The sequence below is a fragment of the Rutilus rutilus genome (genome assembly GCF_951802725.1).
Source record: "Rutilus rutilus genome assembly, chromosome: 8".
Taxonomy (NCBI): Eukaryota; Metazoa; Chordata; class Actinopteri; order Cypriniformes; family Leuciscidae; genus Rutilus; species Rutilus rutilus.
The window spans coordinates 37,255,379-37,279,684 of NC_140222.1; the positions used below are offsets into that span (position 1 = coordinate 37,255,379).

A 24,306-nucleotide genomic window follows, 5' to 3' on the forward strand; every position below is an offset into this window, starting at 1 on the left:
CAACAATCATATCATCCGCTACAATGTGTACACCGTCAATGTCTCCGAACACTTCATTGTTGTACTGCTGGAAGACCTCACTAGCAGATTTGACACCAAACGGTAGACGTTTAAATCTGTATCTCCCCCATGGCGTGTTGAATGTGCATAGCAGGGAGGATTCCATGTCAAGTTTGACTTGCCAGTAGCCATCCTTTTCATCAAAAATAGAGAAAATTTTCTTTCCAGCAAGCTTACACAAGACATCTTCAGTAGTCGGAATAGAGAAGTGTTGACGAAGAACGGCTTTATTTAGATCCCGAGGATCCAGGCACACTCGTAATGACCCATTCTTTTTTTCGGTGACAACCAGGCTGTTAACCCATGAAGTTGGCTGGGTGACTGGCACTATAACGTCTGCTTGCAACAGCTGCTCCAGTGTGTCCTTCAGTTTGCCCAGCACTGCTAAGGGAATTTTCCTGCAGCCATGTATGACCGGGATTGCTTTCGGATCAACATGTATATGATGTTCACGTGGAAACTGACCGAGCCCTTCAAAAGCTGTTGGATGTTGTGCTATCATTTCCTCTTTGGAGGTAGAATGCTTGACTACAACAGTCTCAACTCTTTTCAGCAGTTGCATCCGTTCACATGCTTCTTTACCAAGTATTGAAATGGACGAATATCTGGTGATGTAAAAGGGTAAGCAAACTTGTACTTTAGGAGTGTTACACTGAAGATTGACCACACCTTCTGGTTTTAACTTAGCTCCACCATATGCCACCAGCATGGTTGAAGTCGGTTGCAAGACCACTGTTTTGTCAAGTAATTGATAAATATCCAATGGTATAATATTGGCTTCGGCCCCAGAGTCCAGTTTGAACTTCACAGTCACATCTCCAATATTTACATCGGTATACCATGCTTTCTGTACAGAGCTGTAGGCTTGTTTCAGTTCAACTGATCCGATGAATAATGAATCAACAGTGACATTTCTATCATATTTAGGCTTCTTGTCTTTTTGTTCAGACCTGCACACTGAGGCAAAGTGATTACGTTTTCCACAGGTATGACATGTTGCACCAAAAGCTGGACACTGTCTTAGAGGGTGAGACTTTCCACACTTTTTACAGATAAAAGAATTTGATTTGTATTGTTGAGATAATGGCCTTTCATATCTCTTTATGTTCTGTTTTACATCTTTTATCCTATTTTTAATGGCATGAACAGTTTTACTCTGCTCTCCCATTGCTTGGATCTGTGTCTTTGCTGCCTCTGCCGCTCTACAAATGTCCACAGTTTTTTCAAGGGTCAAGTTCGTTTCTCTTAAAAGCCTCTCCTTTAAACGCTGATCGCCGACACTGAACACAATCTTATCTCTTATCATGTCAGATTCTGTTGGGCCAAATTCACAGTCCTTAGCCTTTTGCTTTAGTTCTGTGACGTACTTATCGATGGTAATCGTATCGGGCATGGGGTAGACCCAGAATTGATGCCTTTCAAAAACAACATTCTTTCTCGGTAAGCAGTACGTCTCTAGTGCAGTTACTATATCTTGCATCGTTTCATTTTCCCCTTCTGGCTCAACAGACAGTGAATTGTAAACTTCTAAGGCCTCCTCTCCTAAAGCATGAAGGAGAATGGCGATTTTTACCTTTTCAGTTTTTGAGTCCGATCCTGAAGCAGTCATATAAATGTTGAAACGCTGTATCCATCTTCTCCAATTTTCACCTGTATTCCCCGACAGGACTAATGGAGGTGGTAATCTGAAATTATCCATGTGTATTTTCTCACTATGGCAGACTCACTTCAATCAGGATGCACTTATTCTCTTCGTCGTGTCTCAGGCAGACGCAGGCTCGAGTCTTCTGACACCATGTAGTGTTTCTTCATGTGCAGTATATCCAATGAACTACGTACACAGAAAGTCACTGGAAAGAACCGACCGTTTATTCATACAAACAAAGCGGCCACTGCCGCTAGCACATGCAAGCCAGACTTCTTCCTCTTCACACTCCAATAACCCCCTTTAACCCCCAGGTGGCCCTCTAGTGGAGACAGTAGGTAATTACATCACAAATGCATTATGCACAGCAAATGCATTAAACACTACATCACAAACGCGTTACTTTTAAGAATAGATAACGCTGTAACGTAACTGATTACTTTTAATTGATGGTAACGTTGTAACCTAATTAATTACTTTCCAAAGTAACTATACCCAACACTGGTTGTGGACCACTATTACCTATAAATGTGTCTATTAATGCAGATTGTCTGTCGTTCTCACTACTTTGAGGAAAGATTAAGCATGATTTGATTTGATTTGATCAAGATTTGTTTTACCAACGTTTATGTTACGTTGGTAAAACATTCACGCTATAGAGCTCGGCTAATGTATACATTGCATGCATGCACTGTTATTGATACAGTTTCCACGTGTTCACCGCAATATATTAGAAAAATACTCTGTAAATAAATGAGTACAAGTAAAATAATCGGTTTGTTGATGGACATGCACTTGTTAATGCTGATGGTGAGGAATTACAGTTGCAACATCTCATATAATGTACCTCAAACCGAGTAGTGTATCACTGAGAAACACTGACTACGTTTACATGCAGCCAATAACCCGTTCAAAACCGGGATATTAGCAATAACCCGGTTGCGCACGGCCATGTAAACACCGGCAAAAACCCGGATATGCTCAAATCCCGGTTTTTAAAAACCCGGATATTACCCCTGGGGTACCCCTTTTCTAACCCGAATATTTGGTCATGTAAACGCGTATCGGCATATCCCCATCAAAAGGAACATTGATTTGTGTTCTGCGCATGTTCTATTCGCAAGGAATCTTGGTCTTTTGAGTAGAGACAGCTCATACAAAAACCCGCGTGCAGTATACCGGAAGTAAACAAGAAGTAGAGGTTAACATGACGAGACGCAGCACAGCAACACACTTTTGGAGCGAGGAGGAAAGCGCAAACAAAGGCGATCGCTATCTGCCCCGAACTATTCATTATCCGCGTGCTGCTGCTGTTGTTGTTGTCTTTGGATACAGGAAGAAGAATCGGAAATGACGCATATTACGTCTTAAGGTTGTCCGTACGTCCAGACGCTAACCGTGCGTCGCCGTTTACATCGGGATATTGCCAATTGATTACAAATTCCATGTATACAGGAGTAACTCTCTCTACTCACGCATGTAAACGGGTTATTCCGAATGTTTCAGAAACCCAAATAGTGACCCTAACCCGACCATAACCCGAATATTGACAGCTTGTAAACGTAGTGACTGAGTCCTGCTCGAGTCGTCCGTGCGATGGAGGTTCGGGTTGAATAATTAGTTCTTCCAGTGTTTCACCATCGGACTCGCGCTCGCATTGATATGGTAAAATCAACATCATTGTCCATTACTGTGTTTAGTTTACAGTGTAGGAAGCCTCAGGACAAGCAGAGCTGACGTTGTTGTGGCAATGGGCGGTTTTGTTTTCGACGCGCTGTACAAGGTAGGCCAATCACAACAGACTGAGCTGTCTGGCCAATCAGAGCAGAGTATATCGCGGAAAGGCGGGATTTAAAGAGATTGATTCATTTGACGAGTCGTTTGAGAGTCATTGAAAATGTGATGATTTGCAAAGGTATAATATGAGGAAATTAAACAGTTTTTTTAACCCTTTGATGCATGTAAACATGTTGTAGGAGACTCCACAACAACATTATAGGAAACTTTACAATAGCATAATAGGGGGCCTTTAAACGTATAATTTCATTGATTTTATCATTTTATATTTCAATATTCAAAATGTTATTTTAAAAAAATGATCTCATAACATTATTTATGCAATTGTAATTGCAGTGTAAATGCATCCATTGCTCCTCTGCATTAACAGTCTGTGTAAATAATATCTTGCCATTCAGCGTCTGCACATCTGCTGTGTGAAGATGGTTTTTGTTGAAACTGATTTTATTTTACTGGTAACAGCCCTATAGTAGTGCCTTATTAAAGGGACACTTCACCCATTTGCATTAAGCTTTGCATTGTTAGAAACCCAGTCATACTATTGAATGGTCGTGCAACACTCTCTCATTTTCCCCTGAGACGGGAGAAATCCGTTATTTACCTTTTACACTTCCTCCTACAATGACGCAAAAATCGTCATTTTGCGTCATTGTAGGAGGAAGTGTAAGAGGGGGGGATTTCTGTTGAGACTACAAGCACTAGTTCCTCATCTTTCCCAGGGGGCGGGAACCGCTCACGCTACAGACCTATTACAGATCAGTGGGTGGGACTTTACTCTCTGAAACTGAAAGCAATATCCTCCATCTTGTTTGAAGCTAAGCTAACAGGCGCTGTGGAGACAGATGTAAAGTTATGACAATAGCGGAGGAGAGTGCTCAATATGATATAGAAGAAGAGGATTTCGGAAGTCTGATGCTTGAATCAGGTGTTTGTGGCTACCTTTACAAGCCGCATTATAGCGAAGAGCAGCCGAGGCAGAAGACCTGCCTGCCGCGAACGAGGAGCCCGGACTGGCTCGAGTTAGGGTGGACTGGTGGCGCCGGTGATCTCACTATGCAACTACGAACCGCTACGAACACAGAGATAGAGTCCGACTGCGGCAAAGAATTTCAACGATGACAATTTCTCCTGGACGAAATCGCTGAATCAGACGAGGACACGGACGTTTGTGTTGAGAACTATCCTAGTTTCGCACCGCATATGTTCTGACTGAACATCCAGGTACCATGCAATAATTCACCTTTTCGAAAGAAATACAAACGAGGAGTAATGCACTAATGAGTTCGCCAACTAACTAGACTTTTTGTGTGAATGTGAAATGAATTTCAAGCTCTGGTGGTAGCTAGCCTTGTAGACGGAAGAGTGATTTCTCTTATAGGCAGATATGCGCTTTCTGGATTAGTGGGAGTGGCTTGCGGAGCTGTGCAATGTGGTGCATTGTGGGAGTTGTTGTCTTTCATACAAATGCGTCCTGAAGTTATTTTTTGTCTTTCCTCGGTCACGAAGGCACCAAATTCAAAATTTATTTTACATTTCGACTACATATATGACCCACTTTAAATAAAAAACAATATTGAAATGGGTGAAATGCCCCTTTAACTGAATTGATCAGTTAAAATTAAGAAGTTAAAGGCTACATGATGCATATAGACTACTATTTAATAAGGTTTTAAAAAATGCTACAGGAAATCAATTTATAGCAGAAATATTACCTATGGAAATGTTTGTTTCTGTTGCTGTCAACATTGTTTTTGGAAGATACTTTAAAAATGCAGTTAGCTTCTGTGTACGGATCTACAATACATGGCATAAAATGTGGTTAATAGTGGATTGACGCGCTTCCGTGTCAAAGTGTCTGTTATCAGCGGATTCTGTTGTGTGCCCAGACATTTTAGAAATCCCGACCAGCTGATGTTTTACGGCCATGTCCGGAATAAAGAGTAGGCCTATGTATGGTAAACCTATGAGTCATTCCACGAAACCGGTACGATTTGGACTTACACATTTTGGGATTTTTTACCAATATGTATGACTTTTCTGAACACCCCACAACATTAATTACATATTTAACTTCCAGAAAAACATATTTCCCACCTCAGGCATCAAATCCCTATTATTAGTGGTAATTATTTTAAGATAGAGGCACTATTAGTCTTCAACCCTGTTATAGACACTATGGAAGCTCTCTGAATATGATTATAAAATATATTTGTAATGAAATCAACATTTTCCTATTAATCAGATGTCCCTCACTCTAATTCAGTAATTGTAAATGTAAAATTTACATATAATTTTACACTTATGCTATACTAAAGCCTGAAATGGGCTCTTTTTGTGACAGCAACCACATAATTTTTGATCAAAGATGTGGCTTAACTTCAGAATTTGAAGTATTCTTATGATTGCTCTGAACATTTCAGACTAAGTTCAACAAACATTACATTACTTATTCATAAACTTAAAAAAATAATTAATAAAAATGTAGGTGTGACGGTGTTGAGACTAGGGTAACGGGGTTGAAGATGGTAACGGGGTTGAAGAGACAAATACAGCTTAACATATAAATAGTTATTTTTTACTCAAATTCACTGTAAGATTTTCTATAAGCACTGTATTTCATTATATAACCAAGAAAAACAACAGATATAAATTCCAATTGCAACTCAGTTTTATTAACCCGACTGCAGGAAAATCAACAATAATGTAGTAAACATTAGGGCATTATAAACTGACTGAATAGGTCATCAAAATAAAACATATAACTTGTGTGCTTTTTTGATGTGTGTGTGTGTGTGTGTGTGTGTGTGTGTGTGTGTGTGTGTGTGTGTGTGTGTGTGTGTGTGTGTGTGTGTGTGTGTGTGTGTGTGTGCGAGCATGTGTTTGTGTGTTTCTTTGCATGTGCGCGCGCTAAGCATGGCAAAAAAGTAACGGGGTTGAGTGTGATGGGGTTGTGATTTTTTGCTCTAAAATGGCCACTGCTCTACATGTAGTGAATAACAGGAGAGCACATGGCATGCATGATATTAAGAAATTGTGTATATTGTTGAAATAACAAAGATCATTTTCACAAGTAGAGTTCTATCTTTATTTGATGTAACAGGGTTGAGTCGTTGAGCTTGACAACCACAGTATCACAATTCTAATGAAGTTATAGTTATAAAAGAAGGTGGTAACTTGCCTGTGTCTGCACACAATTTTGTTCAGAAGACTTCTATGATGTCACTTCCTGTTATTGATGTCACATAAGGATATGTTCATTATTTTTATGGGGGAGAATGATTTGTGTAACGGGGTTGAGGGATTACTGAGGTACGGAACTAAATAATGTGATTTTAATGAATAATCATGAATTTACTTAGAAAAAAAACATTACCAGCAAAAAAGCACAGATAGACATTCACGGGAATGGCAAAATGTATGGACTTTTTTCTTATTTTATTATTCATATCCCAAGTACACTTTCATAGAAGGCCAAAATAGGTGGTGACGTGTCAACTGAAAAAAAACAAGGTAATTTCTGAGATAATATGTATGTCATTATTTTTAAACTTTATTAAAACATTAATAATTGACATTGAGACATTTCAATTGATACAAAAAGCTTTTAAAAATAGATTTTGGTGACCCAATAGGTAAAATACACTTAAAAAGTGGGACTCAAATCATACCGGTTTTGTGGAATGACTCCTATATACATACAGTTTGGGTGATATTAAAGGACATAGACCGTGATGTAAGATTTTGGCCATATTGCCCGTCTCTAAGTCATTTATTCCCTGCGAGACCTGTAAAGCCACATCCACAAACCTCTTGCGTATTGTTTGGTCACACCACAAGGTGTCACTGTGGCCTCAAAGCTTTAAAGGAGACATATCATGCTTTTAAATTGTTCCTTTTTACATATAAATCATACATTTGTAGTCTATATAAAGCGGAACTGCAATGCTTGGGTCTGAATTCTTCATTATTATAGCTCCACAGGCCCCTTTTCTACCCCTTTTCTGATGTGCGTCTGAGAGCAACTCGTTTTGGTGCGGTCTCTTTAAATACAATTGAGACACTTCATACCCCGCCCCCTCTCCAGGTTGCAGAGGTTCAACTCCACCCCTTTCGGCCATTTTTGTAGTTTGATAGCAGAGATACGATTATCTAGCGGCACAGAAACTTTTTATTCACACGTTATTAACAAAATGTCAACAACGGAAGACTTGTCCAGCCAGCCTTACATGTTCGAGCCAGAGTCGGAGCGGGAGCGAGATGAAAATGAAGACGACGAACCTGTAGAACAACGTCTTCATAGGATGTATCGCACTGGTGTGTACTGTATTTACACATGCAACTTTGGTCTTCCGACCTTTTACCACCGTGTCGATTTATTTTGATTAATATGTGCGAGGGAGAGAGAGCAAGACAGCATCTAGTTTGGAGACGGTGATGTCTTGTTTCTCCTGGCTCTGAAGAGAGAGAGTGAGCGCGCGCGCGACCGGGTCTCTCTCTCTGCTCGTTCTTTCAGTTAAACATGCGCCCTTGTCACAAGCGCGGCAGTTTATCTACATTCGACGGTGTAATGAAGCGTGTGGGTTACTACATCCAACAACCGAACATTTTAACTTACCCTCTCGTAACTTCTGCATCCTTTAGCTTGGACTACAAAATTGCAGCGAGAAATAAAAATGGCGGATTGCTCGAAGTGTTGGGCTGGAAGTCAATGTCCTTATTTGGCAGTTCCGCTGCAAATACTGTGACGTAATAGTTCAAAAAACGTCATAGATAACAGAAAAATCGGAACAGGTTGAAAAATATGACCAAAACAGAATATAAAGATATCAACGAAGCACCTGAAGAGAATAATTTCATATTTTCTGTACTTCTAAACACTCCAAATATACAACAAATGCATGCATTTAAGGGCTAAAAAAGTGCATTTGGCATGATATGTCCCCTTTAACACTGTCACTCTGAGCTCGATTGCTATGTCTGAGGTAAAACACATGCCCCCCTCATTAGCATACAGAGCAATAAATGTATAATTAAATGAATGTATAAATAAATGTGGAAATAAATAAATGTAGACATAAATACATATAAATAAATGTGAAAATAAATAAAAGTGGAAATAAATAAATGCATAAATAAATAAACGAAAAAATAAATAAATGTGGAAAAAAATATAATTATCCATACATAAGGAAATAAAAGTGTAAATAGTCTTTTTTTTTTTTTTTTACATTTCTTTGCATATTTATTTATGTATGTATTTATTTATTTATTTATTTATTACTAAGTCAGGTTTGGCATTCCAAATTTATCACATTTATCATATTTATTTATCTATTTATCTATTTGTTCATTTATCTATTTATTTATTTATTTATTCATTTTTATGTTTTTTTTTTTCATTTATTCATTCTCCATAGTTTTAAGGAGAAAATACTCAGCAATGGTGTTGACATGAATTTGCACATGGTTTCCCTTAAAGCATATTAAAAACACCACATAAACATATAAACAACATCAAAAACTTGATTTTCACCACAGTGGGTCTGTAATAAATGGAACCTTATTGTGTAGTTTTACCTTGGTGTTTAATGTCAGGAATGTACAGACATAGTGCAGACATACATGATAGTGCAGACATTCATAAGCATGATCTCCACTCAAAATAATACCAGCAAAAAAAGTGTTTCTATAATATCACACTGCACATTTAGATACCAAGCAGCAAACTTATGAAAGATAACAAAATTATGAAAGTAATATCATTTATGAAATGATATTCTTAGGTTCTAAAAAAATCTATTAGGTTATATTCTCCCATTGTTAAAAGAAAATAATAAAAATATTATATGTAGGCACACTTTGTATTCATAAAGAGCATCACATCATACATTGGCTGTAGACAGTAGTGCTCTGCTCCTGACTAGGCCTGGTGTTACTGGAGCACATGAAGAAATCACCTTCAGCACACTGAAAGAGGACGATATTATATATGAATGGCCATATACAGTATGATAGACATAATGTACAGTCAGCTGGTCATAAACATTTCAGATCATTTAATGAATCTTGTGCATGCAGAAGTTGCACTGTAAGAATCTCCAGGATAATAGAGGACAAAATAAGATAACATATATTAATATTGAAGATCTTACCTGTGGATTATTTGAGTTTTGATCAGCAGATTTTCCAGTTGCATTAATAAAGCTCTTCACCATACCTGAAACAGCACTGAATATGAATATCACTGAATTCACACATTATAAGAATCTAAACAATCAAAGGGTATATCGGATATTGTTACATTTGTGTAGATCTAGAGTTTGTCTCATTGTAGCTAGTTAAACAAGTACAAACCTATTAATGCAACGGTCAGAAGCACATTCAGCAGAATGAATATGATGGTCATATTTCTCCATGGTATCTGGTGTTGTGGAGCGTCATCTGTCTGATTCCTGTGGACGGAGTCTGTAAAAGGTTTGTAGTTCAATCTTTATTCAGTTTCAGTCTTTAACAGAACAATGAAACTATTATTAGTTCTTCATACAGTATTCAATATGGAATCCATCATGTGGTTTATAAAGACATGAAATGATAAAATAACTCACCGCTGATGTAGATTTTGGTGCCGTTGTTGAATTTTAGTGGTTCACTAGTTTTCACACAATAATAAACTCCTAATTCATCAATGGTGATATTTTTGATGAACAGACGACTGTTAGTTTTCACTGAGTATTTGTGTTTAAAGCTGCTGTTTTCATATTTACCTCCTTCATATGTGCTAAGATAAGTGCGTAAGATCAACACTGGAGGATCCGGTAATTTCAGTTTGTACCAGTAAATCTCCTTTATATCAAGAACACAGGTTATATTCACATCAGATCCTAAAGTTACTGGTATGTTTGTTAGACTCTCTGTGGCTTGATACAACATGAACAGATCTATGAGAGAAAGAAAAACACATTTATTAAGATATAAAATCAATAGAAAACTGACTCAATCAAATGTGACATGAGAAACTCACAGATCTGCAGCTGTATGATCTTCATTGTCTGATCCAGATGAATAATATCTGCTATATGTGATCATACACACATCTCGAACTGTGAGCGGAAACACAAACCTCGACCACACAGACGAGAGGGGAAGTCAGAGCTGGCCTTCTCTGAGAACATCATCATTCTTAGTTGTTTAAATCAACAAGTAATTAGAAGATACAGTGTGTGTTAATATCCCAGTGTATTTTATTTAAATATACAGATGTGTGACTTTTGATTTGCTCCTCAAAAAACCACATAACTTTTATATAACCATATAAAATTGTATTTATTTATTATTTGCTACCAGCACCAGGTGACATATCAGATTGAGCTTTGACTAAAATGCCATCGCAAAGACTCAAGCTTAAAGAAAACATCTGATGATATCTTGATGAACAAATCAATAAATGTGCACGTCTGACTGGCTGTTTGTTCAGATGTTTAGTGGAAAAACATGCAAAGTTTCCACATTTTCATAATGCAAGAATTTTGTCTCAGAGTTTATTTAAATGTAAATATATTGTGTTGTTTGCTTATATTGTTAATTGTGAACATTGCGACTGTCAGTCCTACATTTTAATAATCAATTCCAATTATAAATTTGCATTGCAATTCATATCTCTACCACATGATGCCACTGTAAACTTTTGTAGAGACTTTAAAGAGGCATTTACCTGAAATATGTCCAGGATAGCCTAATTTTGTAAAAAGATCAGTCAATCTAGGCAAGGCAAGTTTATTTATATAGCACATTTCATACACCATGGCAATTCAAAGTGCTTTACATAGAGAGGAATAAAAATAATCACAAAATAAAAGCAAGGAAAATTCAAACAGTTATTCAAAAGCTTTACATAGAAAGGTTTTATAATAATTACACTATAGCACTTCATTGAGCTTTGCATAGAAAATAGGCACAAAATAAAAGCAGGGGAAATTAAAACAGTTATAAAAGGAATTAAAAGAGATAAATGATACAGTTATAAAATGAATTAGAGTAAAATGAATTAAAAATAGTAAATAAAATACCGGTGTATCTTATTTTGACTCTGAGATTTCCCCATGACGGGCAGTATTCTTCTGTGAAAACAATCTTTCATTTGAAAGTCACGTGTCTAGTATCTGTAAAACGTACTCGGTTACTAACGTAACCTCGGTTCTCTCTAGAAGAGGGAACGAGTACTGCGTTTTATCAAAACGCTACGGGAAAAGTCTCTTTTCACGAAACACTGAAGCAAAAAATTATCCTTTAATTTTCATATATGTAAAACGCGTTGCGGCAGCAGCAGTCAGCTATGGCGAGACGGCTTGCTCGCTCATTGGCTGCTCTGCGGCAACTGCTTAAGCCTATCGAGCGAGGCCTGAGATGACGTCAGGCCAATGAGGGCGCTTCGCGCCCTCCTCGCCACTTCCCGCCGAAACGGGCGTGGCTTACCTCTATAAAAGGAGCTCGAGAAGGCTGATTCACTTGATTTTGATCGCCGAAGCGAACCAGAGTGAACCGTACGCACGGCAGAGAACGCAGTACTCGTTCCCTCTTCTAGAGAGAACCGAGGTTACGTTAGTAACCGAGTACGTTCTCTTACGAGAGTTCTCTCGTACTGCGTTTTATCAAAACGCTACGGGAACCCCTTGCAAAACGCCGTGCGTGCTGGGATAAAAACACTGATCACCGGAAGCTATTTCAGGCACACAGTGCATAATCACCAGATTGACTCACACAGAGTCAGGGAATAAGGGTGGGAGCCTTAATTCCCTATACTGTAGCGTCGTAGAATAGACATGTCCACAGACGCAAGTATAACATCACATAGACAGGGTAGGGAACCTGAACTAATGTGGGAAATGTGGGTCTTACACAGTTCTGCCCAAGATAGTCGGTAGCGCATTGCGCATGGGTTTCAGCGGTCTGACTAGACGGCTAACAGATTACACCGACAAAAGCTTAGCCTGTAAGGCGGGAACCTCTAGGTTATAAAACCTGATAAATGTAGACGGAGAGGCCCAGCCTGCCGCCGTACATATATCCTGTAGGGAAATCCCGCTGGACCAAGCCCACGAAGAAGCAACGCTTCTTGTAGAGTGCGCTCTAACTCCCAACGGGCATGGAATGCCCTTGGCAGTATAAGCCAGCGCTATGGCGTCAACTATCCATCTGGATAGACTTTGTTTCGAAACAGCCATTCCTTTGGAACGTCCGCTGAACGAGACAAAGAGCTGCTCTGTCTGTCTGAAGACAGCAGAGCGGGACATATAAGCTCTTAAAGCCCTAACAGGGCAAAGAAAACTCGAGTCCCCTTCCTCACTCGATGCCGGCAGGGCAGCCAGGGAAATAACCTGAGCCCGAAAAGGCGTGTTGAGGGATTTCGGCACATAGCCGTGCTTAGGTTTGAGTATGACTTTAGAGTCATTAGGACCAAACTCCAAGCATGCCGGGCTCACAGAGAGCGCGTGCAGATCGCCTATGCGCTTCACTGAAGCGAGAGCCATCAAAAACACTGTTTTGAAAGACAAATGTTTGAGGCTAATAGACTGGATAGGCTCGAAAGGGGCACCTTTCATGGCCGCCAGGACCGTAGAAAGGTCCCACATAGGGACTGAAGGAGGTCTGGGTGGATTCAGTCTCCTAGCTCCCCTGAGGAAGCGGATGACTAAATCATTCCTTCCCAGTGACTGACCCAGCGTTGAACCGGAGAACGCTAAAATAGCCGCCACATACACTTTGAGCGTGGAAGGGGATCTGCCCTTATCCAACAGCTCTTGTAGGAAGGAGAGAACCTCCGTTACCTCACATTCGAGGGGTGAAAGGCTCCGAGCTGTACACCAGCCGGAGAAAACCGACCACTTTGAAGCATAGAGTCGCCTGGTCGACGGCGCTCTAGCCTCCGTGATGGTATTCATGACTCCCTCTGCGAGACCAACGGGTATCCGTTGAGCGCCCACACATGAAGGGACCATAGTTCCAGGTGTGGGTGCCAGATCGAGCCCCTGGCCTGCGAGAGGAGATCTCTCCTCAACGGCACTGGCCATGGAGCGATGTCTGCTAACTGCATCAGAACTGGGAACCATGCCTGGTTCTTCCAGAACGGTGCTACAAGGAGCACTGGGATTTCGTTTTCCTGACCCGTTCCAACACCTGAGGCAGGAGGGAGATGGGGGGAAAAGCGTATAGCAGGCAGCGCGGCCACTTTTGGGACAGCGCGCTGTCGGTCTTTGAAAAGAATGCGGGGCAGTGAGCGTTTTCGCGGGACGCGAATAGGTCCACCTCCGCTTTGCCGAATCTCTCCCACAACAGCTGGACTGTTTGTGGGTGTAGAGACCATTCGCCCGTAGGAACGTTGTTCCTGGACAGTCTGTCCGGGCCCACATTCAGCAGCCCGGGCACATGTACTGCTCTCAGCGAGCGCAGGTTGTGCTGAGCCCATAGCAGGAGGCGTTTCGCCAGCCTGTACAGGGGTATGGAATTCAGACCGCCCTGGCGATTTATGTAGGACACCACTGCCATGTTGTCCGAACGGACTATGACGTGTTGGTCCTTGATGTGGGGACAAAAACGCGTCAGCGCGTTGTGCACTGCCAGCATTTCTAGGCAGTTTATGTGTTGGAGCTTTTCCCGTTCCGACCATAGGCCGAAGGACGGTCTGCCCTCGAGCAGCGCTCCCCATCCCGAGGTGGATGCGTCCGTAGACACCATCCTCACCCTCGAGGAAGTCCCCAGGCTTACACCTGATTGGTACCAGTCTTTCGCCATCCAAGGCACCAGGGCTGTGACACAGTCCTGATCGACCTTGAGGCGTAATTGACCGGACACCCACGCTCTGCGCGGAACCCGCGCTTTCAACCAGAACTGCAGCGGGCGCATGCGGAGCAAGCCCAGCCGGAGAACTGACGATGCTGAGGCCATGAGACCCAGCATCCTTTGAAATTTTCTGAGCGGGGTGAAAGCGCCGCGGCGGAAAGACATCGCCGCGCGCTGAATGTTCAGCACGCGCTGTGGCGACAGCCGCGCTGTCATAGACTGTGAGTCCAGAACTATACCCAGAAACGGAATCGTTTGGCTGGGGTTCAGTGAACTCTTCGCCCAAATGACCGTGATACCAAGATTCTCGAGGTGATCGAGTAAAATGGCTCTGTGCTCTATGAGCTGAGATCGTGATTGGGCTAGGATCAACCAGTCGTCCAAATAGTTCAGCACTCGCATGCCTCTGAGTCTGAGAGGAGCGAGCGCTGCGTCCATGCATTTCGTAAATGTACGAGGTGCCAGGGACAAGCCGAAAGGCAGGACTGTATACTGGTATGTCTGACCCTCGAAGGCGAATCTCAAGAATCGCCTGTGATGTGACGCTATCTGTATTTGAAAATACGCGTCCTTCAGATCTATCGACATGAACCAGTCTTCTCGGCGAACATGCGCGAGAATTTTGCTGGTTGTGAGCATTTTGAAACGGCGTTTCACTAATACTCTGTTCAGTCGTCTGAGATCCCGAATGGGTCTGATACCGCCGTCCTTTTTGGGGACTAGAAAGTATCTGCTGTATATCCCCTGTTCGCTTTGAACTCGGGGAACAAGCTCTATCGCCCCTTTGCTTATCAGTTTTGATATTTCGGCGCGAAGTAGGTGTGCTACATTCAGCGGAACCGAAGTTTCGACGCGCGCTGTGAAGCGCGGAGGGCGTCGACAAAACTGTAGCGAGAAGCCTCTCTTTATAATGCCTAAGACCCAGTCCGAAACCCCTGGAAGCGCTGCCCATGCATCTGCATGGTTGGCTAAGGGCCGGATACAGAGCGCGCTCTGTTCGCCGTGCGACAGAGGTGCTATGGGGCTCACAAACATAGGCGTTATGCCTGCGGCATTTGAGGCGGGGGGCGCGCTTAATACAGCGGGCGGAGCGCTCGCCCTCGACCTTACAACAGTGTTTGGCTGAGTGAGGGGGGGCTGCGCGAGTCCCGTGGGACTCATGTGTGCGAGTAGATGTGGGCTGTGAGCGGGCACATTTACTGCTTGGGGCGCGCTGCTTGTGTAAGCAGCGCGCGCGCTGACAGGTCTCGTTTTTACAGAGAGCCTGTGATCTGATAGACATAGTGCAGCCCTAAGTGCAGGGCTGTGCTTGTGTGTAGGGATGGGCACTGAGAAGTGGGCATCGACACTACATTTATAGCACCATCGGCCGTGGCCGGGACACCAGAAATACCGTGAGTAAGTGTGGGCGCGGGAGAGCGGGCACAGTTACTGCAATGAGTGCGCTGTCTGTCTGAGCAGAGTGAATGCACACAGGTTTCGTCTTTACAGAAACCACAAGGCATGCAGAACATAGTGTTTGTGGGCACTAGGCAGTGGGCACGTTCACTATGTTGCGTGCGTGATCGACCCGAGTCGAATATATGAGCGCGGGCCCTGTGTGAAGGGCTGTGCTAGTGTGTAGGGATGGGCACTAGCAGTGGGCATCTTCTCTACACATATAGCATCATCGGCCGTGCTCGTGGGCAGCAAAAAACACGTCTGCAGTTGCCTCTCGGGGAACAAACAGAGTGATTTGCATTCGGCGGCATAAATATTTTCTGCCGGCCGGCCTGGGGTTCGAACCTCCGATCCCCCGCGCGCAAGTCTAAGAATCTACCACTGGACCACAGTGAAGATACATTGACAAAGTCAGCGCGAGTATTATCCGCACTGGCGTTTGCTTGTCAGGCATGTACCACGTGCTTGTGGGCAGCAAAAAACACGTCTGCAGTTGCCTCTCGGGGAACAAACAGAGTGATTTGCATTCGGCGGCATATATATTTTCTGCCGGCCGGCCTGGGGTTCGAACCTCCGATCGCCCGCGTGCAAGTCTAAGAATCTACCACTGGACCACAGTGAAGATACATAGACGGCATGTACCACGTGCTCGTTGCCAGCAAAAAACACGTCTGCAGTTGCCTCTCAGGGAACAAACAGAGTGATTTGCATTCGGCGGCATAAATATTTTCTGCCGGCCGGCCTGGGGTTCGAACCTCCGATCGCCCGCGCGCAAGTCTAAGAATCTACCACTGGACCACAGTGAAGATACATAGACAAAGTCAGCGCGAGTATTATCCACACTGGCGTTTGCTTGCAGGCCTGTACCACGTACTCGTGGGCAGCAAAAAACACGTCTGCAGTTGCCTCTCGGGGAACAGACAGAGTGATTTGCATTTTCAGAACGCCTGCAAATGTGAGAAGAGTGGAAATCGCCCAGATTCAGCGGGGCTGAAAACACTCCATTCTCTTTCGCCAGTGACGCGCGGGAACCGTAGAAACGGTGTTCGGTTGCAGGCAAGCGGGTACTACGCGCTCGCTGGCTGCAAAATGCATCTCTGCAGTCGCCTTCAGGGGACTTACAGAGCAAAGCATTGGCGGCATAAATATATATGCCGCTAGACCGGTATATATGCCGCTAGACCGGGATCCGAACCCCGGTCTCCCGCGTGGAGACACTATAATTCCACCACTGAGCCACAGCGTGTAACATACTCACTTTCTGCAATAATATTTCCAGTCGCCGAACAGGGAACTGAGAAATGTGAGAGAAAAGAGTTCAGACCGACCAACGGTGGGACTAAGAACACTCTTTTCTCCTTCGCCGGTGAATGACGCGTGCAGAGGCAAGGTAGCTTTTCTTGTAACGTAAAGAAAAACTAATCCCGCTGTCCGCTTCCAGGAAGGGCAGCCTCGGAAAGGATGCCTGGCGAGTCCTCAGAGTCACCGTAGGCAATTGGCTCGGAGCGAGCGCGAGCGCTGCATGAGAAGGCGTCTTGAAAAAGACGCAGCTCTTTTAGGGGTGAGTGTTGCAGCGAACACACACACACACACAGAAAACAGAGCAATAGCAATAAAGGATATAGGCGTCGGAAAGCGCAGCAGGTACGGCTGTAGAAGGCGGCGTTGGCCAGCGGCTTCGAGGGCTCGTCCCGCTGAAGTGCTTGCTTCAAACGACGCTTGCTTCCGTGATCCAGCGATGCGTGCGCTTCGCTGAAGAGATTAAAATCAAGTGAATCAGCCTTCTCGAGCTCCTTTTATAGAGGTAAGCCACGCCCGTTTCGGCGGGAAGTGGCGAGGAGGGCGCGAAGCGCCCTCATTGGCCTGACGTCATCTCAGGCCTCGCTCGATAGGCTTAAGCAGTTGCCGCAGAGCAGCCAATGAGCGAGCAAGCCGTCTCGCCATAGCTGACTGCTGCTGCCGCAACGCGTTTTACATATATGAAAATTAAAGGATAATTTTTTGCTTCAGTGTTTCGTGAAAAGAGACTTTTCCCGTAGCGTTTTGATAAAACGCAGTACGAGAGAACTCTCGTAAGAGAACTGAATTGTTCCATCTTAAAAATATATCTAAATTACGTGAAATGTGAATGAAAAATGCGGAACAATTAGTTCATGCGTTCAGGACATCAAGGCTAGATTATTGTAATGCTCTTATAGGTGGTTGCCCTGCACGCTTAATAAACAAATTACAGCTGGTCCAAAACACAGCAGCTCGAGTTCTCTTACGAGAGGTTCTCTCGTATTGCGTAAGCTAGCTTACGCTGCGGGAAAGTCTCCTTTCTCGAGATACTGAAGCCAAAAATTATCCTTAATTTTTTAAATCTTGTCAACGCAGTGCGGCAGCCTGCAGACCTAGGGCAGGCGAATCGCGTGCCCATTGGCTGCTCTGCGGCAACTGCAGCAGCCTATGGCTGAGCCTTGCGCGTGACGTCACGTCCAATGAGCGCGCTTGGCGCGCTTGATGCGTCACAGCCCGTCATTAGGGGTGTGGCTTAGCGTATATAGGCAAGGTACAGAGGCTGCTTCGCTGATTTCTGTCTCTTCAGCGAAGCTCTTCGCATCGCTGATCTCCGAGGAAGCCGCCGTCGAATCAAGCGACCAGCACGCCGAGGATTTCAGCCTGAGGACGCCGGCTGCTCGCCGCCTTCAGCCTTCCCTGCCTGCTGCGCCATCCGGCATATATATCCTTTCCTTGCTCTGTGTTGTGTGTTTTGTGTGTCCGCCGCGACACACTTGCATCTAAAAGAGCGCGAGGCGTTGTTGCAAATGCCTCGCTCATCCTGTGGCTCGTGCAGAGCCGCGCTCAGCGACGGAGACCGCCACGTGGTGTGCGCTCTCTGCCTGGGCTTCTATGACAGCTGAGCGCTCGCCGGAGCCCCTCCCGCGAGCCTCGCTATTTCCTTCTCCCCACCTCCCGACGCGCAGCGGCCGGTTCGCCCGCACTGCCGTCGCCTCAGGGGATGAAGCAGACAGCGCTGTTTTCTTAGACAGCTGCTTTCTCCCCTCTGTCAAGCCGCGCAAACGGCGCCGCTCACAAGGGATGTCAGAAACGGACGGTCTCGGGCTATAGCTTCCTTTACGTTACAAGAAAGCTACCCCCCGGACGACGCACGCCCCTCCCTGCGCTCTCCCCCTCTGTTCGAGCCGCGCAAACGCGCCGCTCACAAGGGATGTCAGGAGTAGACGGTCACGGGCTGGCTTCCTTTACGTTATAAGAAAGCTACCCCGCGTCTCGGTCGCGCGCGTCACTCTCCGGCCACCTCCGTTTCTCACACATTTCTCAGTCCCCTCCTAAGCTCAGGCGACTAGAAATATCAATATTGCAGTAAACGAGCCTGTTTTATTACACGCACGCCTGCAAACATACGATGTCATAGCACATGATGACATCTTCCCGCTCTCTCTCCCTTGTTCGAGCCGCGCAACTGCGCCGTTCTCAAGGGACATCAGAGCGGACGTCACGAGCACCGGCGATAAGAGGAAGAGAGAGTGTTTTCGTCCTCGTATATTCTCAGTCCCCTCCAAGTTCAGGCGGCTGGAAATACTATACTGCAGTAACGAGCCTGTTTTATTACACGCGCGCGTCTGCAAACAAACGCCGAAACGAAACATCGCTCGGTCATATGCTCGCACTAACTAAAAGTTTATGTGTGCTCCTGTGGCTCAGTGGCAGAGCATTGGACTTCCACACGGGAGTCCCGTGTTCGAATCCTGCTCTGGCGGCAGATAAATATTTTTTTCTGCTGGCTTCTCCGAGCTCGCGGCCAGCTTTCTCACATACAGAAAGCGAACCCGTATCCCGCAGGATGGTGCTTGAGTATTTATGAGCGTCTAAACTTATGAGCCATCAAAGCTTCTCGCTCTATCAGTTTCCTATTACACCGATGGTGTTATACGTGTAGAAAATGTGCCCACTCCCACGTGCTCACTGCTACACACAAACACGGTCTCCTCGGTAACGTCCACAGAGCGCACTCTCTTAAAGCGGTCACACGCCGCTTGAGTACTAAGTGTAGGAAATGTGCCCACAACTCTGTGCTCACACCTACCCGTTGCTCGCTCTGCCACTCAGTTACCCCGGGTTGCAGATCCTCTAAGCTCACTACATTCCAGCTCTAGCCGAAGATAAGTGTAGAAAATGTGCCCACTCTCATGTGCTCACTGCTTCACACAAACACGGTCCCCATGGTAACGCGCTCAGAGCGCTCTCTCTCTTAAAGCGGACACGCGCCGCTCGAGTATTAAGTGTAGTAAATGTGCCCACAACTCTGTGCTCACACATACCCGCTGCTCGCTCTGCCATTCAGTTACCTCGGGTTACAGACCCTCTAAAGCCCCGAAACACTCCGGCTCCGGCCGAGGGTGTCATAAGTGTAGAAATGTGCCCACTCCCATGTGCTCACTGCTTCGCACAAACACGGTCCCCATGGTTACGCGCTCAGAGCGCTCTCTCATAGGCGGACACTCACCGCTCGAGTATTAAGTGTAGTAAATGTGCCCACAACTCTGTGATCACACCTACCCGCCGCTCGAGTTGCAACGGCTCAGGCCGAGGGGATATTAAGTATAGAAAATGTGCCCACTCCCATGTGTTCACTGCTTCACACAACATGGTTCCCACGGTAATGCGCTCAGAGCGCTCTCATAAAGCGGAAACACGCCGCTCGAGTATTAAGTGTAGTAAATGTGCCCACAACTCTGTGCTCACACCTACTCGCTGCTCGCTCTGCCATACGGTTACCCCGGGTTACAGACCCTCTAAAGCTTCCAAAACACTGGCCGTGTTATAAGTGTAAACCCTGCGCCCGCTCACGAGCACGCGCACTCACTTTCAGACACTATATCCCCCACGCCGCTCTCGCGCCAGGGGTGTTTGACAGCAAAACGCGCTCCATCCTTCAGGACCGAGCTACTGAACGCTGTACAGCCGGCCAATACTGTTTATCAGCCCCGTGTTCGAGCACCGGCGGCGCGCGCGCCGCCCCATCCTCTCTGATACAGGTTCTCCATCCCGCGCAGCGCGGCGATCTGAACCCAGAGACCATTCGACCCCTAGCTATGCGTGCAAAAGCATGGGAAGCTATTCAGGGCGCGTCAGAATGGGTGTTGAACACTACAAAACACGGCTATTCGCCTCAATTCGCTCGTCGCCCCACGCGCTTCTAGCGCAGACGGAGACGAAAGTCGGTTTAGAAGCAGCGCATCTGCTTCGAGCAGAAATAGCGAAGCTGCTGCGCAAAGGGGCCATAGAACAGGTTCATCCTTCCTTGAGCGAGTCAGGCTTTTACAGCCGTTACTTCCTCGTTCCCAAGAAGGACGGAGCTTTAAGACCTATTTTAGATCTGAGACATCTGAACACGGCTCTCATGAGACGGCCGTTCAGGATGATTACAACCAGACAGATCCTTGCGCAGATCCGCCCAGGAGACTGGTTTATCTCTCTCGATCTGAAAGACGCGTATTTCCAGATCCAGATAACCCCCCGTCACAGGCCATTCTTGAGATTCGCCTTCGACGGTCGAGCTTATCAATACACAGTCCTGCCGTTCGGCCTGTCTTTAGCACACCGTACATTTACGAAATGCATGGACATGGCTCTCGCGCCCCTGAAAAGTCAGGGAATGCGAATTCTGAACTATCTGGACGACTGGCTTGTTATAGCGCAGTCAGAGACAGAACTTGTGTCTCACAGAACAGCGCTTCTCAGCCATCTGGAAGGTCTGGGTCTAGCGGTCAATTGGACCAAGAGCTCGCTCTCGCCCCGTCAGTCAATTTCCTTTCTCGGAATAGAACTGGACTCGGTGGCGATGACGGCCAGATTGTCGGAGCAGCGTGCGCGCCGCATCCGGCGCCTCGCCGCATCCTTCAAAGAAGGCAATCGGGTTCCTCTGAAAGCATTTCAGCGCATCCTGGGGCATATGGCCTCAGCTGCAGCAGTGCTTCAGTTGGGTTTACTGCGCATGCGCCCGCTTCAACGCTGGCTAAGAGCGCGCGTATCCCATCGAGCCTGGGCGACCGGTGGCTCGCTAATCAGAGTGACTCAGGGCTGTGTCTCAGCCCTGCAGCCCTGGCTAGCAGCTGAATGGTATCACACTGGAGTGATTATGGGAGTGATTTCACACCGGAAAGTTGTCTCAACAGACGCGTCCAACCTAGGTTGGGGAGCGCTCTTCGAAGGCAGACCGGTCTATGGCCGCTGGTCAGACCAGGAGAATCTCCTACACATAAACTGTCTAGAGATGCTCGCGGTCGAGAAAGCGCTCATGCACTTCCTCCTATTCCTCCATGGTCACCATGTTCTAGTCCGCACGGACAACACATCAGTAGTGGCCTATGTGAACCACCAGGGCGGTGTCAGATCAAAAAAAAAAAAAAAAAAAAGCTCTGCGCCCTGACGGAACGCCTCCTCGTATGGGCTCAGCACTCTCGGCGCTGTCTGAGAGCATCGCATGTGCCTGGCCATCTGAACGAGGGCCCCGACAGACTGTCCAGGGACAACGTTCCCCTGGGGAGTGGTCTCTACACCTCCAAACAGTCCAGTCGCTGTGGCGCCGCTTTGGCAGAGCGAAAGTCGACCTCTTTGCGTCAAAAGACAACGCACACTGCCCAGTATTCTTTTCAAGAGCGAGGACGCGCTGGCCCAGACGTGGCCCAGCGGCCCGCTATATGCTTCTCCCCCGGTCTCTCTGCTGCCTCAGGTCATCGAGAGAGCCAGGAAAGCGCGCCACACAGTGCTCTTCATAGTGATTTACCAGAAGGGGTGATGAACACGATCATACAATCTAGAGCTCCCTCCACGAGGCGGCTCTACACGTCTAAATGGTCGGTGTTTAACAAATGGTGCACTGCCAGAGGGCTCGATCCACAGACATGTGGGGTCTCGCAAGTATTGTGCTTCCTTCAAGAGCTACTGGACGCGGGCAGGTCCCCCTCCACGCTCAAAGTCTATGTTGCGGCCATTCAGCGCTCTCTGTCTCAGAGCCGGGCCGCGCATTAGGAAGGAACGAGTTTGTCATCCGCTTCCTTAGAGGAGCGAGAAGGATGAACCCCCCGCGACCCCCTTCGGTTCCTATGTGGGATTTTTCACTGGTCTTAGACGCCCTGAAAGCACATCCCTTTGAACCCCTGGAAACTGTGGATATGAAATACCTCACGCTCAAAACCGTTTTTCTGATAGCACTGTCTTCAGTAAAACGTGTGGGAGACCTTCACGCGTTATCCACTAACGCTGCGTGCCTCGAGTTCGGACCCAATGACTCTAAAGTTATTCTCAGACCGAGGCATGGGTATGTCCCCAAAATTTTGGGCACTCCCTTCAGAGCGCAGGTCATTTCCCTTTCAGCCCTGCCGAATGCTGGCTGCGAGGCAGATAGTAATCTCCTCTGCCCAGTCAGGGCGCTGAGAAGCTATATTTCACGCTCCGCCGCCTTCAGGCGTTCAGAGCAGCTCTTTGTTTCGTTTGGTGGGCGCACCAAGGGTCTCGCCGCCTCGAAACACACCCTATCCAGATGTATAGTTGACGCTATCGCAGCTGCTTACGCATCTAAAAACCTGCAGTGCCCTTTGGGCATTCGGGCGCACTCCACCAGAGGCATGGCCTCATCGTGGGTGTGGTCCAGTGGGATTCCCATTCATGACATTTGTGCAGCGGCAGGCTGGGCCTCCCCTTCCACATTTGTTAGGTTTTACAACCTGGAAGTTCCCGCTTTGCAGGCCAAAGTGTTATCAGCCTAAGTCTCGCGTAGCCAGCCCACTGTCTGTGCGCGGGCTATGTTGCTGATTTAGCTCTACTGGTTGAGCTGCACTATGTGGAAAGTGTCAGTTGGACCGGCTGTGCCGCTCCCTGCCCCATATTATGTGCTTGTGTACTGTGGTATCTTGGCCGCCCAGCTCCACTTCGCGTTCCCTGGGCTCCCCATGGGATTCATTCAGGATGCTGGGCGCGCGCACGGCGTTGACAAGGGTGTTCCCGCAGCGTAAGCTAGCTTACGCAATACGAGAGAACCTCTCGTAAGAGAACGTACTCGGTTACTAACGTAACCTCTGTTCTCTCTAGAGAGGGAACGAGTATTGCGTAACCCGCCGTGCTCTCGCCACGAGCTCATTTCGCTTCATGCGACAGAAACCAGCGAAGCAGCCTCTGTACCTTGCCTATATACGCTAAGCCACACCCCTAATGACGGGCTGTGACGCATCAAGCGCGCCAAGCGCGCTCATTGGACGTGACGTCACGCGCAAGGCTCAGCCATAGGCTGCTGCAGTTGCCGCAGAGCAGCCAATGGGCACGCGATTCGCCTGCCCTAGGTCTGCAGGCTGCCGCACTGCGTTGACAAGATTTAAAAAATTAAGGATAATTTTTGGCTTCAGTATCTCGAGAAAGGAGACTTTCCCGCAGCGTAAGCTAGCTTACGCAATACTCGTTCCCTCTCTAGAGAGAACAGAGGTTACGTTAGTAACCGAGTACGTTCTTGCCAACCAGGAAGTGAC

General features: G+C 46.1%; 2 protein-coding genes and 1 long non-coding RNA gene across 4 annotated transcripts in view; all 3 read right to left on the reverse strand.

Annotated features, from left to right (window-relative positions):
- The window catches only part of LOC311295362 (uncharacterized protein), a 321,297-nt gene that overhangs the window by 148,224 nt on the left and 148,767 nt on the right, over positions 1–24,306 (reverse strand). The gene's annotated exons all lie outside the window — the stretch shown is intronic.
- LOC311295372 overlaps positions 1–24,306 on the reverse strand; it is a 383,037-nt gene that overhangs the window by 8,842 nt on the left and 349,889 nt on the right. The gene's annotated exons all lie outside the window — the stretch shown is intronic.
- LOC311295363 (uncharacterized protein) lies at positions 9,070–10,629 on the reverse strand. Of its 2 annotated transcripts, XM_084416710.1 has the most exons (6): positions 10,524–10,629; positions 10,108–10,440; positions 9,857–9,967; positions 9,655–9,719; positions 9,391–9,469; positions 9,070–9,288 (listed from the first exon to the last, which is right to left on the reverse strand). In XM_084416710.1, coding segments are annotated over exons 1-6 (615 nt in total). In that variant the 5' UTR covers positions 10,549–10,629; the 3' UTR covers positions 9,070–9,286. The 2 variants fall into 2 exon arrangements, with proteins under 2 accessions (XP_084272836.1, XP_084272835.1); XM_084416709.1 differs by having other exon boundaries at positions 9,078–9,469.